Below are 17,642 nucleotides of genomic sequence, written 5' to 3'. Positions count from 1 at the left end.
TTCTTATGAGGAGATTATGGACAGAATTCGTGCTCTTAAATTGGCTAATTCTTTCACCCTAGACGCCACCTTGCAATTGGCTAGATTAGCGGCGAAAAATTCTGGGTTTGCTATTGTGGCGCGCAGAGCGCTTTGGTTAAAATCTTGGTCAGCGGATGCGTCTTCCAAGAACAAATTGTTTGACATTCCTTTCAAGGGGAAAACACTGTTTGGCCCTGACTTGAAAGAGTTTATCTCTGATATCACTGGGGGCAAGGGCCACGCCCTTCCTCAGAATAGGTCTTTCAAGGCCAAAAATAAACCTAATTTTCGTCCCTTTCGCAGAAGCGGACCAGCCCCAAGTGCTACGTCCTCTAAGCAGGAGGGTAATACTTCTCAAGCCAATCCAGCCTGGAGACCAAGGCAAGGCTGGAACAAAGGAAAGCAGGCCAAGGAACCTGCCACTGCTCCCAAGACAGCATGAGATGCGGGCCCCCGATCCGGGACCGGATTTGGTGGGGGGCAGACTCTCTCTCTTCACTCAGGCTTGGGCAAGAGATGTTCTGGATCCTTGGGCGCTAGAAATAGTCTTCCAAGGTTATCTTCTGGAAGTGATTCATCCTGTTCCATTAAAAGAACGAGGGATGGGGTTCTACTCCAATCTGTTCGTAGTTCCCAAAAAAGAGGGAACGTTCAGACCAATCTTTGATCTCAAGATCCTAAACAAGTTTCTCAAGGTTCCATCGTCCAAAATGGAAACCATTCGAACAATCCTTCCATCCGGGAAGGTCAATTCTTGACCACGGTGGATTTAAAGGATGCGTATATACATATTCCTGTCCGCAAGGAACATCATCGGTTCCTAAGGTTCGCATTCCTGGACAAGCATTACCAGTTCGTGGCGCTTCCTTTCGGATTAGCCACTGTTCCAAGGATTTTCACAAAGGTACTAGGGTCCCTTCTGGCGGTGCTAAGACCAAGGGGCATTGCTGTAGTACCTTACTTGGACGACATTCTGATTCAAGCGTCGTCCCTTCCTCAAGCAAAGGCTCACACGGACATAGTCCTGGCCTTTCTCAGATGTCACGGATGGTAAGTGAACGTGGAAAAGAGTTCTCTATCTCCGTCGACAAGAGTTCCCTTCTTGGGAACAATAATAGACTCCTTAGAAATGAGGATTTTTCTGACAGAGACCAGAAAAACAAAACTTCTAAACTCTTGTCGGATACTTCCTTCCGTTCCTCTTCCTTCCATAGCACAGTGCATGGAAGTGATAGGTTTGATGGTAGCGGCAATGGACATAGTTCCTTTTGCGCGCATTCATCTAAGACCTTTTCAATTGTGTATGCTCAGTCAGTGGAATGGGGACTATACAGACTTGTCTCCGAAGATACAAGTAAATCAGAGGACCAGAGACTCACTCCGTTGGTGGCTGTCCCTGGACAACCTGTCGCAAGGGGTGACCTCCCGCAGACCAGAGTGGGTCATTGTCACGACCGACGCCAGTCTGATGGGCTGGGGCGCGGTCTGGGGATCCCTGAAAGCTCAGGGTCTTTGGTCTCGGGAAGAATCTCTTCTACCGATAAATATTCTGGAACTGAGAGCGATATTCAATGCTCTCAAGGCTTGGCCTCAGCTAGCGAGGGCCAAGTTCATACGGTTTCAATCAGACAACATGACGACTGTGGCGTACATCAACCATCAGGGGGGAACAAGGAGTTCCCTGGCGATGGAAGAAGTGACCAAAATCATTCAATGGGCGGAGACTCACTCCTGCCACCTGTCTGCAATCCACATCCCAGGAGTGGAAACTTGGGAAGCGGATTTTCTGATTCGTCAGACATTGCATCCGGGGGTGTGGGAACTCCATCCGGAAATCTTTGCCCAAATCACTCAACTGTGGGGCATTCCAGACATGGATCTGATGGCCTCTCGTCAGAACTTCAAGGTTCCTTGCTACGGGTCCAGATCCAGGGATCCCAAGGCGACTCTAGTAGATGCACTAGTAGCACCTTGGACCTTCAACCTAGCTTATGTATTCCCGCCGTTTCCTCTCATCCCCAGGCTGGTAGCCAGGATCAATCAGGAGAGGGCGTAGGTGATCTTGATAGCTCCTGCGTAACCACGCAGGACTTGGTAGGCAGATCTGGTGAATATGTCATCGGCTTCACCATGGAAGCTACCTTTGAGACGAGACCTTCTTGTTCGAGGTCCGTTCGAACATCCGAATCTGGTCCTACTCCAGCTGACTGCTTGGAGATTGAACGCTTGATCTTATCAAAGCGAGGGTTCTCAGATTCTGTTATTGATACTCTTGTTCAGGCCAGAAAGCCTGTAACTAGAAAAATTTACCACAAAATATGGAAAAAATATATCTGTTGGTGTGAATCTAAAGGATTCCCTTGGGACAAGGTAAAGATTCCTAGGATTCTATCCTTTCTTCAAGAAGGATTGGAGAAAGGATTATCTGCAAGTTCCTTGAAGGGACAGATTTCTGCCTTGTCTGTGTTACTTCACAAAGAGCTGGCAGCTGTGCCAGATGTTCAAGCCTTTGTTCAGGCTCTGGTTAGAATCAAGCCTGTTTACAAACCTTTGACTCCTCCTTGGAGTCTCAACTTAGTTCTTTCAGTTCTTCAGGGGGTTCCGTTTGAACCCTTACATTCCGTTGATATTAAGTTATTATCTTGGAAAGTTTTGTTTTTGGCTGCAATTTCTTCCGCTAGAAGAGTTTCAGAATTATCTGCTCTGCAGTGTTCTCCTCCTTATCTGGTGTTCCATGCAGATAAGGTGGTTTTACGTACTAAACCTGGTTTTCTTCCAAAAGTTGTTTCTAACAAAAACATTAACCAGGAGATAGTCGTGCCTTCTTTGTGTCCGAAACCAGTTTCGAAGAAGGAACGTTTGTTGCACAATTTGGATGTTGTTCGCGCTCTAAAATTCTATTTAGATGCTACAAAGGATTTTAGACAAACATCTTCCTTGTTTGTTGTTTATTCTGGTAACAGGAGAGGTCAAAAAGCAACTTCTACCTCTCTCTCTTTTTGGATTAAAAGCATCATCAGATTGGCTTACGAGACTGCCGGACGGCAGCCTCCTGAAAGAATCACAGCTCATTCCACTAGGGCTGTGGCTTCCATATGGGCCTTCAAGAACGAGGCTTCTGTTGATCAGATATGTAGGGCAGCGACTTGGTCTTCACTGCACACTTTTACCAAATTTTACAAGTTTGATACTTTTGCTTCTTCTGAGGCTATTTTTTGGGAGAAAGGTTTTGCAAGCCGTGGTGCCTTCCATTTAGGTGACCTGATTTGCTCCCTCCCTTCATCCGTGTCCTAAAGCTTTGGTATTGGTTCCCACAAGTAAGGATGACGCCGTGGACCGGACACACCTATGTTGGAGAAAACAGAATTTATGTTTACCTGATAAATTACTTTCTCCAACAGTGTGTCCGGTCCACGGCCCACCCTGGTTTTTTAATCAGGTCTGATAATTTATTTTCTTTAACTACAGTCACCACGGTATCATATGGTTTCTCCTATGCAAATATTCCTCCTTAACGTCGGTCGAATGACTGGGGTAGGCGGAGCCTAGGAGGGATCATGTGACCAGCTTTGCTGGGCTCTTTGCCATTTCCTGTTGGGGAAGAGAATATCCCACAAGTAAGGATGACGCCGTGGACCGGACACACCGTTGGAGAAAGTAATTTATCAGGTAAACATAAATTCTGTTATTATCAAATTTACCTGATTCTCTTGGTTTCCTGTGTTAATACTGAGGTATGCTCAGGAGCATGCACATGTTTATAACACTGTTATACATATAGTGCTCAAGTCATGTGCATGCTCCTGAGCATACCTCAGTTTTAGCAAAGGAAACCAAGAGAATTAGATACATTTTAAAATATAAGTAAATTTAAACATTTTTGTAGTCTCTGTAGTGACAATTATATGTTTAGGGGCTGTACACACAGCTGTTTATTAATACCGTGAGTAGTGCCCCAGTTACTGCGGGTAGTGCCATGTTTATTGTGGGTTGTGCCAAGGTTTTTATGGGAAGTGCTATGATACTGTTGGTAGTACCATGGTTACTTTGGGTAGTGCCATGGTTGTTATGGGTAGTGCCATGGTTGTTATGGGTAGTGACATGGTTACTGTGGGTAGTGCCATGGTTACTGTGGGTTGTGACATGGTTTTTATGGGAAGTGCTATGGTTACTGTGGGTTGTGCCATGGTGTTTATGGGAAGTGCTATGGTTACTGTGGGTAGTACCATGGTTACTTTGGGTTGTGACATGGTTGTTATGGGTAGTGCCATGGTTACTGTGGATAGTGGGATTAAACTGTTTGTTCCCTTTGCTATTTGGGCGTCCCCACGCTTGTCAGCTGGACTTATAAGTCCCTATTACGAATATTAACTCACACAGCACCAAGATGAGTACCTTTGATTCATTGCAACCTACAGAACGAGTAGGCAATTTAGAAGAATTAGATTTTGTTTTTACAATGGTCTATTCCAAGCTCACACTACCAAGATTATTTGATGAGCTGAAAATACAGTTAAATAAAGAGAACAAGCTCAAGTGGGATATTTGGACTTTGGATAAATATTACAAATTGTGAATGGTTCCGAGGGGGTCTAAGAATAAACAAGTTCCCCACATTCAATACGGAAGATGCAGAGTTCATAAAAATATGGAACAAAACTTTGACAGACTGTTCACTCAAACTTATGTTGCTGCTTATTGATTATAAGACTAAAATGCTTAAGGAAGTTTCCAAACAAATAGATAAATTACAAGATGCACTAGGAACCCGAAGTGAGGATGTACACTTTAAGTTTGATCAGAATTTGAAAGAGACTGTGGCAGCAGTCAAAAAAATGCTTATGGATATTAAGCATGGAAAATATCTCAGAGATCAATCTGATTATGATCTTAACAAGGTGTACATCTGGAACAGAAACTAACACGGCAACTTTAGAAGAGATACAGATATAGGTTTCTACAGAGGTAGAGCCAGGGGTGGAAACAACACAAATAATAGAAACAATTGGTCAAGGGATGAAACCAATGCCCCATCACATAACAAAAAAGTCACATTTTCAGAAAGTGAGGCTGAATCCCTAGAGGGATCCTCTGGGGAGGGTTTCACACCAGGTGGAGATGACAGACCAAACTTTAATTCATACATAGAAGAAAGAGAGCCACAAGTAGTTAGACCCAAAACAGGTCACGTACCTTTCAGGCAAATACAAGCAACATCAAGAGAGGAAAGAATCTCAAAATATCAAATAGAGGAACCAAATAGAGTAGCTATACAGGGCATACTAAAGGAAGCTGATTTGGCCCAGGTTTCTTTTATCAGCACAAAGATAAGAGAGATATCCCTCCAGGAGGGGACGCTCCCAGAGCAAGTACAAAGAAACACAATAGTAAATTTATCTACATATGAACTAACTGCTCCTGAGAGAGAGGTATTGTAATTAGAACTTAACTTTGTCCCTGCAAAGGACATCAACTTATTTGACACATTACTGGATGTGAACAGGCTAATCAGAAACCTAACTCTCAGGATAACACCCCAGGTTTCAATCAGGTTAAAGAATGAAAAAATAAATTCACACGGGATAGAGGAACATCTAACCTTTGATGAAGAATGTGATTTAGAAATGCTAGAGTTCCCTCAAAGAATATGCCACTCAACCAATCTCCCAAATTAAAAAACCATGCGCTATGCTATCCCATCCAAAGTCGAGGGCCCCTACTAGAACAATTCCAACAGAGGGTAGAAAAGGACAACAAATCAATTAGCATATCAATCTAAGAATAGAACTAATCTCACTCACAAACAAAAATTAGCATTTAAAAAACTTAGTAAAAATCAAGATCTGGTAATACGGGCAGCGGATAAGGGAGGTTCCATTGTCTTACTGAACAAAGTAGACTTCGTCCAAGAGGCAATAAGACAACTAACTGATCCTGAGCAATACACCCAATTACACTTTGATCCAACTACTAAATTTAAAAGGGAAATTTTACAGCTAATAGATGATGGCTATGAGGAAGGCTTTTTTGATCGGGAAATAAAAAAAAAATTCTTACAGTAGATAATCCAACTATTCCAACTTTAAATCATCTCCCAAAGATACATAAAGGTCTAGATTGCATCTCGGGGAGACCGATAGTGAGCGGAATTGGCTCACTGACAGAACATCTATCCCAATGGTTGGATGGAATTTTACAACCATTAGTTGAGGAATTATCCAGTCACCTCAAAGATATGAAAAAACTCTTGAGAGAGGTTGAAAATTGAACTTGGAAGGAGGAATATGGGTGGCTGACCATTGATGTACAGGCACTCTATTCTTCCATCCCTCACAACAAAGGATTGGAGGCACTAGATTTCTTTCTAAGGAGGAAAACCGACTACAGTGATTCATTTAGATTGTACATTTTAGAAGTAACCCAATTTCTCCTCACCCACAACTTTTTCTCTTTCGGGGGGAGGGGGCAGTGCTACATCTATGGGAGGAAATTGTATATTATATAAGGTTCATTGATGACCTTCTTATAATTTGGAAGGGTAACAGAAACAGTGCAACTGAATTTGTAAATTTATTGAACACGAATAATGTGGGTCACACATTATCTGGATGTAAGTATGAGAGGCTCAGTAGAGGAGGGAATACAATCAGAAATATACAAATATACACCAAACCAATAACAGGAAATTCGCTCCTTCATGCAGCCAGCAGTCACCCTAAAAGAATGTTTAGATAAGTGGTAAAAGGGCAATATACTAGACTAAAGCAAAATTGTTCAACGGATAGTTCCTTTATCAGTCATGCAAGAACACAAACAAACTGATAGGGGGTATCCTACTTGAATACTCAATACAGCACTAGATGAAGTCACTAACATCATTAATATGTCAGACTTACTTAAGGATAAAACAGATTATCAAACAAAGGATCAAAGGGTTACGTTTGTTACTACATATTGTAACCAGTATGATCAAATATGTGGGGTAATCAGAAAGCACTTGACATTATTACAAGCAGATGATAAACTAGTAGAAACGGTTAAAAAAGGTTGTAGGTTTTCCTTTAAGAACGATGTATCCATAGGAAACAAAATGGCACCCACCAAATTGAAAAATCCACAACAAAGAAATAGCTCTTGGTTACGACATACCGGAACCTTTTATTGTAGTAACCAAACATGTAAAGCTTGTGACTATCTACAAATAGGGAATATCTTTAGCATCAAAAATACTGGGAAAGTATTTGAACACAAGGCCCGTCTCAACTGTAGAGCAATGTACGCTATATATCTCCTAACTTGTACTTAACAACAAGAGAGGCTTACTTGGGCTTAACAACAAGAGAGGTTCCTCCAAAGAATCAGGGAACATGTCATAAATATTACAAAAGGAAAATTAGGCACTCTACTAGTTCAACATTTCAATTTAGCGCACAATAAAAGTCCCAACACACTAGTCTCGTCTATTATATAGGTCCTACATAACAAGGGTAGGGAAATAATTAGGGATAAGAATTTAGCCCTACGTAAGGTTTATAGGATACACAAACTAAAAACAAGAACACCCTGGCACTAGTAAAGAAGTTATCACCCCTTCCCTCCCAACAGAACCAATTTGCTGAGACCTGTTAGAATAAAATACTAATTTATTAACATAAAGTGAAACACAAAACAGAGGGGCGCCTCATGTGCAGATCAACCAAAAGTGAGCATGAAATAATGCAACCAAAATCCAAAAATGGGTACTCACATTTGGCAATAGCACACAATATGCTGGTAGTGATGTGCTGATATCTCAGGGTGTATCAGCTCGCCCTAATGTGCTGGTAGTGACGTGCTGATATCTCAGGGTATATCAGCTCACCCTAATGTGCTGGTAGTGACGTGCTGATATCTCAGGGTATATCAGCTCACCCTAATGTGCTGGTAGTGACGTGCTGATATCTCAGGGTATATCAGCTCACCCTAATGTGCTGGTAGTGACGTGCTGATATCTCAGGGTATATCAGCTCACCCTAATGTGCTGGTAGTGACGTGCTGATATCTCAGGGTATATCAGCTCACCCTAATGTGCTGGTAGTGACGTGCTGATATCTCAGGGTATATCAGCTCACCCTAATGTGCTGGTAGTGACGTGCTGATATCTCAGGGTATATCAGCTCACCCTAATGTGCTGGTAGTGACGTGCTGATATCTCAGGGTGTATTAGCTTACCCTAATGTGCTGGTAGTGACGTGCTGATATCTCAGGGTGTATCAGCTCACCCTAATGTGCTGGTAGTGACGTGCTGATATCTCAGGGTGTATCAGCTCACCCTAATGTGCTGGTAGTGACGTGCTGATATCTCAGGGTGTACCAGCTCACCCTAATGTGCTGGTAGTGACGTGCTGATATCTCAGGGTGTATTAGCTCACCCTAATGTGCTGGTAGTGACGTGCTGATATCTCAGGGTGTATCAGCTCACCCTAATGTGCTGGTAGTGACGTGCTGATATCTCAGGGTGTATCAGCTCACCCTAATGTGCTGGTAGTGACGTGCTGATATCTCAGGGTGTATCAGCTCACCCTAATGTGCTGGTAGTGACGTGCTGATATCTCAGGGTGTATTAGCTCACCCTAATGTGCTGGTAGTGACGTGCTGATAGCTCAGGGTGTATTAGCTCACCCTAATGTGCTGGTAGTGACGTGCCGATATCTCAGGGTGTATCAGCTCACCCTAATGTGCTGGTAGTGACGTGCTGATATCTCAGGGTGTATCAGCTCACCCTAATGTGCTGGTAGTGACGTGCTGATATCTCAGGGTGTATCAGCTCACCCTAATGTGCTGGTAGTGACGTGCTGATATCTCAGGGTGTATCAGCTCACCCTAATGTGCTGGTAGTGACGTGCTGATATCTCAGGGTGTATCAGCTCACCCTAATGTGCTGGTAGTGACGTGCTGATATCTCAGGGTGTATCAGGTTACCCTAATGTGCTGGTAGTGACGTGCTGATATCTCAGGGTGTATCAGCTCACCCTAATGTGCTGGTAGTGACGTGCTGATATCTCAGGGTGTATCAGCTCACCCTAATGTGCCGGTAGTGACGTGCTGATATCTCAGGGTGCATCAGCTCACCCTAATGTGCTGGTAGTGACGTGCTGATATCTCAGGGTACATCAGCTCACCCTAATGTGCTGGTAGTGACGTGCTGATATCTCAGGGTACATCAGCTCACCCTAATGTGCTGGTAGTGACGTGCTGATATCTCAGGGTGTATCAGCTCACCCTAATGTGCTGGTAGTGACGTGCTGATATCTCAGGGTGTATCAGCTCACCCTAATGTGCTGGTAGTGACGTGCTGATATCTCAGGGTGTATCAACTCCCCCTAATGTGCTGGTAGTGACGTGCGGATATCTCAGGGTGCATCAGCTCACCCTAATGTGCTGGTAGTGACGTGCTGATATCTCAGGGTGTATCAGCTCACCCTAATGTGCTGGTAGTGACGTGCTGATATCTCAGGGTGTATCAACTCCCCCTAATGTGCTGGTAGTGACGTGCTGATATCTCAGGGTGTATCAACTCCCCCTAATGTGCTGGTAGTGACGTGCTGATATCTCAGGGTGTATCAGCTCACCCTAATGTGCTGGTAGTGACGTGCTGATATCTCAGGGTGTATCAGCTCGCCCTAATGTGCTGGTAGTGACGTGCTGATATCTCAGGGTGTATCAGCTCGCCCTAATGTGCTGGTAGTGACGTGCTGATATCTCAGGGTGTATCAGCTCACCCCCTAATGTGCTGGTAGTGACGTGCTGATATCTCAGGGTATATCAGCTCACCCTAATGTGCTGGTAGTGACGTGCTGATATCTCAGGGTGTATTAGCTCACCCTAATGTGCTGGTAGTGACGTGCTGATATCTCAGGGTGTATCAGCTCACCCTAATGTGCTGGTAGTGACGTGCCGATATCTCAGGGTGTATTAGCTCACCCTAATGTGCTGGTAGTGACTTGCTGATATCTCAGGGTGCATCAGCTCACCCTAATGTGCTGGTAGTGACGTGCTGATATCTCAGGGTGTATCAGCTCACCCTAATGTGCTGGTAGTGACGTGCTGATATCTCAGGGTGTATCAGCTCACCCTAATGTGCTGGTAGTGACGTGCTGATATCTCAGGGTGTATCAGCTCACCCTAATGTGCTGGTAGTGACGTGCTGATATCTCAGGGTGTATTAGCTCACCCTAATGTGCTGGTAGTGACGTGCTGATATCTCAGGGTGTATCAGCTCACCCTAATGTGCTGGTAGTGACGTGCTGATATCTCAGGGTGTATCAGCTCACCCTAATGTGCTGGTAGTGACGTGCCGATATCTCAGGGTGTATCAGCTCACCCTAATGTGCTGGTAGTGACGTGCTGATATCTCAGGGTGTATCAGCTCACCCTAATGTGCTGGTAGTGATGTGCTGATATCTCACGGTGTATCAGCTCACCCTAATGTGCTGGTAGTGACGTGCTGATATCTCAGGGTGTATTAGCTCACCCTAATGTGCTGGTAGTGACGTGCTGATATCTCAGGGTGTATCAGCTCCCCCTAATGTGCTGGTAGTGACGTGCTGATATCTCAGGGTGTATCAGCTCACCCTAATGTGCTGGTAGTGACGTGCTGATATCTCAGGGTGTATCAGCTCACCCTAATGTGCTGGTAGTGACGTGCTGATATCTCAGGGTGTATCAGCTCACCCTAATGTGCTGGTAGTGACGTGCTGATATCTCAGGGTGTATCAGCTCACCCTAATGTGCTGGTAGTGACGTGCTGATATCTCAGGGTGTATCAGCTCACCCTAATGTGCTGGTAGTGACGTGCTGATATCTCAGGGTGTATCAGCTCACCCTAATGTGCTGGTAGTGACGTGCTGATATCTCAGGGTGTATCAGCTCACCCTAATGTGCTGGTAGTGATGTGCTGATATCTCAGGGTGTATCAGCTCACCCTAATGTGCTGGTAGTGATGTGCTGATATCTCAGGGTGTATCAGCTCACCCTAATGTGCTGGTAGTGACGTGCTGATATCTCAGGGTGTATCAGCTCACCCTAATGTGCTGGTAGTGACGTGCTGATATCTCAGGGTGTATCAGCTCACCCTAATGTGCTGGTAGTGACGTGCTGATATCTCAGGGTGTATCAGCTCACCCTAATGTGCTGGTAGTGACGTGCTGATATCTCAGGTTGTATCAGCTCACCCTAATGTGCTGGTAGTGACGTGCTGATATCTCAGGGTGTATCAGCTCACCCTAATGTGCTGGTAGTGACGTGCTGATATCTCAGGGTGTATTAGCTCACCCTAATGTGCTGGTAGTGACGTGCTGATATCTCAGGGTATATCAGCTCACCCTAATGTGCTGGTAGTGACATGGTGATATCTCAGGGTGTATCAGCTCACCCTAATGTGCTGGTAGTGACGTGCTGATATCTCAGGGTGTATCAGCTCACCCTAATGTGCTGGTAGTGACGTGCTGATATCTCAGGGTGTATCAGCTCACCCTAATGTGCTGGTAGTGACGTGCTGATATCTCAGGGTGTATCAGCTCACCCTAATGTGCTGGTAGTGACGTGCTGATATCTCAGGGTGTATCAGCTCACCCTAATGTGCTGGTGGTGACGTGCTGATATCTCAGGGTGTATCAGCTCACCCTAATGTGCTGGTAGTGACGTGCTGATATCTCAGGGTGTATCAGCTCACCCTAATGTGCTGGTAGTGACGTGCTGATTTCTCAGGGTATATCAGCTCACCCTAATGTGCTGGTAGTGACGTGCTGATATCTCAGGGTGTATCAGCTCACCCTAATGTGCTGGTTGTGACGTGCTGATATCTCAGCGTGTATCAGCTCCCCCTAATGTGCTGGTAGTGACGTGCTGATATCTCAGGGTGTATCAGCTCACCCTAATGTGCTGGTAGTGACGTTCTGATATCTCAGGGTGTATCAGCTCACCCTAATGTGCTGGTAGTGACGTGCTGATATCTCAGGGTGTATCAGCCTACCCTAATGTGCTGGTAGTGACGTGCTGATATCTCAGGGTGTATCAGCTCACCCTAATGTGCTGGTAGTGACGTGCTGATATCTCAGGGTATATCAGCTCACCCTAATGTGCTGGTAGTGACGTGCTGATATCTCAGGGTGTATCAGCTCACCCTAATGTGCTGTTAGTGACGTGCTGATATCTCAGGGTGCATCAGCTCACCCTAATGTGCTGGTAGTGACGTGCTGATATCTCAGGGTGTGTCAGCTCACCCTAATGTGCTGGTAGTGACGTGCCGATATCTCAGGGTGTATCAGCTCACCCTAATGTGCTGGTAGTGACGTGCTGATATCTCAGGGTACATCAGCTCACACTAATGTGCTGGTAGTGACGTGCTGATGTCTCAGGGTGTATCAGCTCACCCTAATGTGCTGGTAGTGACGTGCCGATATCTCAGGGTGTATCAGCTCACACTAATGTGCTGGTAGTGACGTGCCGATGTCTCAGGGTGTATCAGCTCACCCTAATGTGCTGGTAGTGACGTGCTGATATCTCAGGGTGTATCAGCTCACCCTAATGTGCTGGTAGTGACGTGCTGATATCTCAGGGTGTATCAGCTCACCCTAATGTGCTGGTGTTGACGTGCTGATATCTCAGGGTGTATCAGCTCACCCTAATGTGCTGTTAGTGACGTGCTGATATCTCAGGGTGTATAAGCTCACCCTAATGTGCTGTTAGTGACATGCTGATATCTCAGGGTGTATCAGCTCACCCTAATGTGCTGGTAGTGACGTGCTGATATCTCAGGGTGTATTAGCTCACCCTAATGTGCTGTTAGTGACGTGCTGATATCTCAGGGTGTATCAGCTCACCCTAATGTGCTGGTAGTGATGTGCTGATATCTCAGGGTGTATCAGGTCACCCTAATGTGCTGGTAGTGACGTGCTGATATCTCAGGGTGTATCAGCTCACACTAATGTGCTGGTAGTGACGTGCTGATATCTCAGGGTCTATCAGCTCACCCTAATGTGCTGGTGGTGACGTGCTGATATCTCAGGGTGTATCAGCTCACACTAATGTGCTGGTAGTGACGTGCTGATATCTCAGGGTGTATCAGCTCACCCTAATGTGCTGGTAGTGACGTGCTGATATCTCAGGGTGTATTAGCTCACCCTAATGTGCTGGTAGTGACGTGCTGAGATCTCATGGTGTATCAGGTTACCCTAATGTGCTGGTAGTGACGTGCTGATATCTCAGGGTATATCAGCTCACCCTAATGTGCTGGTAGTGACGTGCTGATATCTCAGGGTGCATCAGCTCACCCTAATGTGCTGGTAGTGACGTGCTGATATCTCAGGGTCTATCAGCTCACCCTAATGTGCTGGTGGTGACGTGCTGATATCTCAGGGTGTATCAGCTCACACTAATGTGCTGGTAGTGACGTGCCGATATCTCAGGGTGTATCAGCTCACCCTAATGTGCTGGTAGTGACGTGCCGATATCTCAGGGTGTATCAGCTCACACTAATGTGCTGGTAGTGACGTGCTGATATCTCAGGGTGTATCAGCTCACCCTAATGTGCTGGTAGTGACGTGCCGATATCTCAGGGTGTATCAGCTCACACTAATGTGCTGGTAGTGACGTGCTGATATCTCAGGGTGTATCAGCTCACCCTAATGTGCTGGTAGTGACGTGCTGATATCTCAGGGTGTATCAGCTCACCCTAATGTGCTGGTAGTGACGTGCCGATATCTCAGGGTGTATCAGCTCACCCTAATGTGCTGGTGGTGACGTGCTGATATATCAGGGTGTATCAGCTCACCCTAATGTGCTGGTAGTGACGTGCTGATATCTCAGGGTGTATCAGATCACCCTAATGTGCTGGTAGTGACGTGCTGATATCTCAGGGTGTATCAGCTCACCCTAATGTGCTGGTAGTGACGTGCTGATATCTCAGGGTGTATCAGCTCACACTAATGTGCTGGTGGTGACGTGCTGATATCTCAGGGTGTATCAGCTCACACTAATGTGCTGGTGGTGACGTGCTGATATCTCAGGGTGTATCAGCTCACACTAATGTGCTGGTGGTGACGTGCTGATATCTCAGGGTGTATCAGCTCACCCTAATGTGCTGGTAGTGACGTGCTGATATCTCAGAGTGTATCAGCTCACCCTAATGTGCTGGTAGTGACGTGCTGATATCTCAGGGTGTATCAGCTCACCCTAATGTGCTGGTAGTGACGTGCTGATATCTCAGGGTGTATCAGCTCACCCTAATGTGCTGGTAGTGACGTGCTGATATCTCAGGGTGTATCAGCTCACCCTAATGTGCTGGTAGTGACGTGCCGATATCTCAGGGTGTATCAGCTCACCCTAATGTGCTGGTAGTGACGTGCTGATATCTCAGGGTATATCAGCTCACCCTAATGTGCTGGTAGTGACGTGCTGATAGCTCAGGGTGTATCAGCTCACCCTAATGTGCTGGTAGTGACGTGCTGATATCTCAGGGTGTATCAGCTCACCCTAATGTGCTGGTAGTGACGTGCCGATATCTCAGGGTGTATCAGCTCACCCTCTCTCTCCAGGTGTTACTCAGCCAGTTGAATCACAAGAAAGATACAAGTATATGAAGCTCAATTCAGTGTAGCATTCAAATGGGAAAAGCAAAGGTGCTAAAACTGTGCTTAATTCTAAAAATGTGTTTATTAAAAAACAACACATGGGGTAAAACTCGGACACCCCTCTTTTAACTCACTGCTTTTGTTTTTAAATAAACACATTTTTAGAATTAAGCACAGTTCCAGCACCTTTGTTTTTCCTATTTGAATGCTACACAGAGTTGAGCTTCATATCCTTGGATCTTTCTTGTGATTCAATTGGCTGAGCAGCACCTGGAGAGAGGGGGAGCTGATACACCCTGAGATATCAGCACGTCACTACCAGCACATTAGGGGGAGCTGATACACCCTGACAAACGTAATCAATGTTTACGTAATATAACAGATTAAATATTTATGTGCAATGAATGTAAGGAATACTAAATTTAACATTACCTACTAAAAACGAAATATTTATGTGCAATAAATGATTGCAAGGAATACTGAATGTATAATAGGTGCAGTGAACATCAGAGTATACTTAATTATAATGTCCAATAGGAGAGAAGGTGTGTCATCAGGAATGACCAATAGTAAACATGTAAGTCTTTTTAAAAGAGGAAAGGAACTTAGATCCTTATGCTATGACTACGGCTTATGCCGAAACGCGTAAGCTGTTTCTTCCTTCTCACTATGGTTCGTAGTTATTAACATGTACGGTCAGAATGACCAGTTTTTTAACTTTGTGCTGGAAGTGACTTTTGTAAAATAAAAGTTTAGTTTTATTCACCGGAGTCATATTCATCCTAATTGGTGCTCCTTACAACTGTGCTTAACTGAATTACTGTGGGTAGTGCCATGGTTACTGTGGGTAGTGCCATGGTTACTGTGGGTAGTGCCATGGTTACTGTGGGTAGTCCATTGGTTGTTGTGGGTAGTGCTGTGGTTACTGTGGGTAGTGCCATGGTTGTTGTGGGTAGTGTCATGGTTGCTGTGGTTAGTCCAATAGTTGCTGTGGGTAGGGCCATAGTTACAATAAGTAGTATTGTGGTTGCTGTGGGTAGTGCCATAGTTGCTTTTGGTAGTGCCGTGTTTACTGTTTGTAGTACCATAGTCACTGTAAGTAGCACCATGGTTACGGTGGGTGGTGCCATGTTTAGTGTTTGTAGTGCCATAGTTACTGTGGATAGTGCCATGGTTACTGTGAGTAGTGCCATGGTTACTGTGGTTATCTGCATTGACCAAGCGCTTTTTATTGTTTGCGTTGCAGAGTTCAGCCGCAGATGGTGTGTGCTCAACGATGACATTCTGAGCTACTATGAGAACAACCACAGCTCGACACCCAACGGGGAGATTAAAATAGATGAGATTGTTTGTATCGCTATCAACCCTCCAGATACACATGGGTAAGTATGAGCAGAACTGACATAGAAAACTTATGTTTTCTTATCTCAGTTTCTTATAGAAATTAGATTGAAAACCACTTGAGTAGCAATAAGAAGTGAATAGGTTCTATATACAAAGTGTATATTTTTTATAAAATGTTGGTAATGTTTTACACAAATTATTCAAGGCTTCTTGAGTGCACTTAAAGGGACTTAAAGGTACATTAAACACTTTGAGATGGTAATAAAAAATGAAAAATGGTATATATATATAAAAAAACTCTGCAATATACTTTATTTTGTCCCCTTTTTTCTCTAATTCCATTCTGAAATTGTGAGCTTTTCAGTTCCTGTTAGAAATGGAAGTGCAGAAGACTGTTATATTCAACACAGCCATTGGCTGCACACTCTAGTGACCTATTTATGCCTGTCCCTAATTGGCCACAGCAGAGAAGGTAACCTAAGTTACAACATGGCAGCTCCCATTGTTTTATAGACACTAAAACTTTACATTTATTTTGTCAATATTTAAACAGCTAATACAACTTTATTAAATACATCTACTTGTTATTCTCAGATTAATCTTTTCTTTAATGCTTCATTCTATGTAGTATGTGTTTAGTGTTTAATGTCCCTTTTAATAAGTAAAAATTGTGTCTCTCCCGCTCACCTGGCAGGTTCGAGAGCACATTTGAGATTTACACCCAGTCTGAGAGACTCTATCTGTTTGGTGTAGATAACGCTGAGGAAGCCAGGGAGTGGGTGAAGTCGATCACCAAGGTAAAGTGGCGCCCCTGTCTGCCGGACGGGTACCGACTGGGTTACAAGGTCTATAACTGACATCTGTCATCTGTCCTCTCCAGTGCTTTCTGCCCCTGAAGGCTGAGGAGCTTCTCAATCACGACTTTGAGCGTATTGGAAGGCTGCAGTACAAGGGCGGGCGCAGCCTGGAGCGTGCAATGATTGGCTGGTTCTCTCTCTGCAGGAACAGGCTGTTCATGTACTTTGAGGACAGCGACACAGTGGAGGTCGTGCACCTGAAGAAGCTTTCTGAGCTCTGTACGTCTGCGGTAATATATTTGTGAGAAGGAACTGCCAAAAATAAAGGGCTAACAACCTTACCTGGGTTTATATATTGATAATGCTTCTGATTTGCTTAGATCATAAAGATATTTATATACAGTCATACACTTGCATTACCAAAAATCCTTCTAGTAAAAGTTAGTAGAAAATAAAAGTTAGTATTTAATGTTTCCAGTCAGAGTTATTTAATATTTTGCTAATGTGCTATGCAATTTTTGTTTAATCACTCCCTGTGTTTGCTCTCTAACTATGAGCCACTGCCCTGCTCCACAGCACTTTTTTTTCCTATTTGGCAAGTACTGTGTTACAGCCAATCAGAAGCTGTATCAGCTGTTCCTATTAATTTGCTAACCTATTGTAAAGATAGAGGGTACACAGGCACTGAACTGTAATAAGCTGTAAGACTGTTAAAAAGGCTCAGTAAAATCATAGTTCAACTTTCCTAATTCAGACAGCATGCAATCTAAAACAACTTTCAAATGTTTCTCTATTGACAATATTACTTTCTTCCTCTTGATATCCCTTGTTGAAGAGTAAACTTAGGTAGGTTCAAAAAGTATAGGAG

The 17,642-nt window shown here is 44.4% G+C and overlaps 1 protein-coding gene across 2 annotated transcripts in view; it reads left to right on the top strand.

The window, feature by feature from the left end:
• The window catches only part of ARAP1 (ArfGAP with RhoGAP domain, ankyrin repeat and PH domain 1), an 860,101-nt gene that overhangs the window by 759,893 nt on the left and 82,566 nt on the right, over nucleotides 1-17,642 (top strand). For both annotated transcript variants that reach the window (XM_053708778.1, XM_053708779.1), the window contains 3 exons: nucleotides 15,880-16,015; nucleotides 16,672-16,774; nucleotides 16,858-17,053. In XM_053708778.1, the coding sequence (XP_053564753.1) occupies nucleotides 15,880-16,015; nucleotides 16,672-16,774; nucleotides 16,858-17,053 (435 nt within the window). The remainder of the gene's footprint in view (nucleotides 1-15,879; nucleotides 16,016-16,671; nucleotides 16,775-16,857; nucleotides 17,054-17,642) is intronic.

The sequence above is a fragment of the Bombina bombina genome, chromosome 3 (assembly GCF_027579735.1).
Source record: "Bombina bombina isolate aBomBom1 chromosome 3, aBomBom1.pri, whole genome shotgun sequence".
Taxonomy (NCBI): domain Eukaryota; kingdom Metazoa; phylum Chordata; class Amphibia; order Anura; family Bombinatoridae; genus Bombina; species Bombina bombina.
This window is presented reverse-complemented; position numbering and strand designations above follow the sequence as displayed.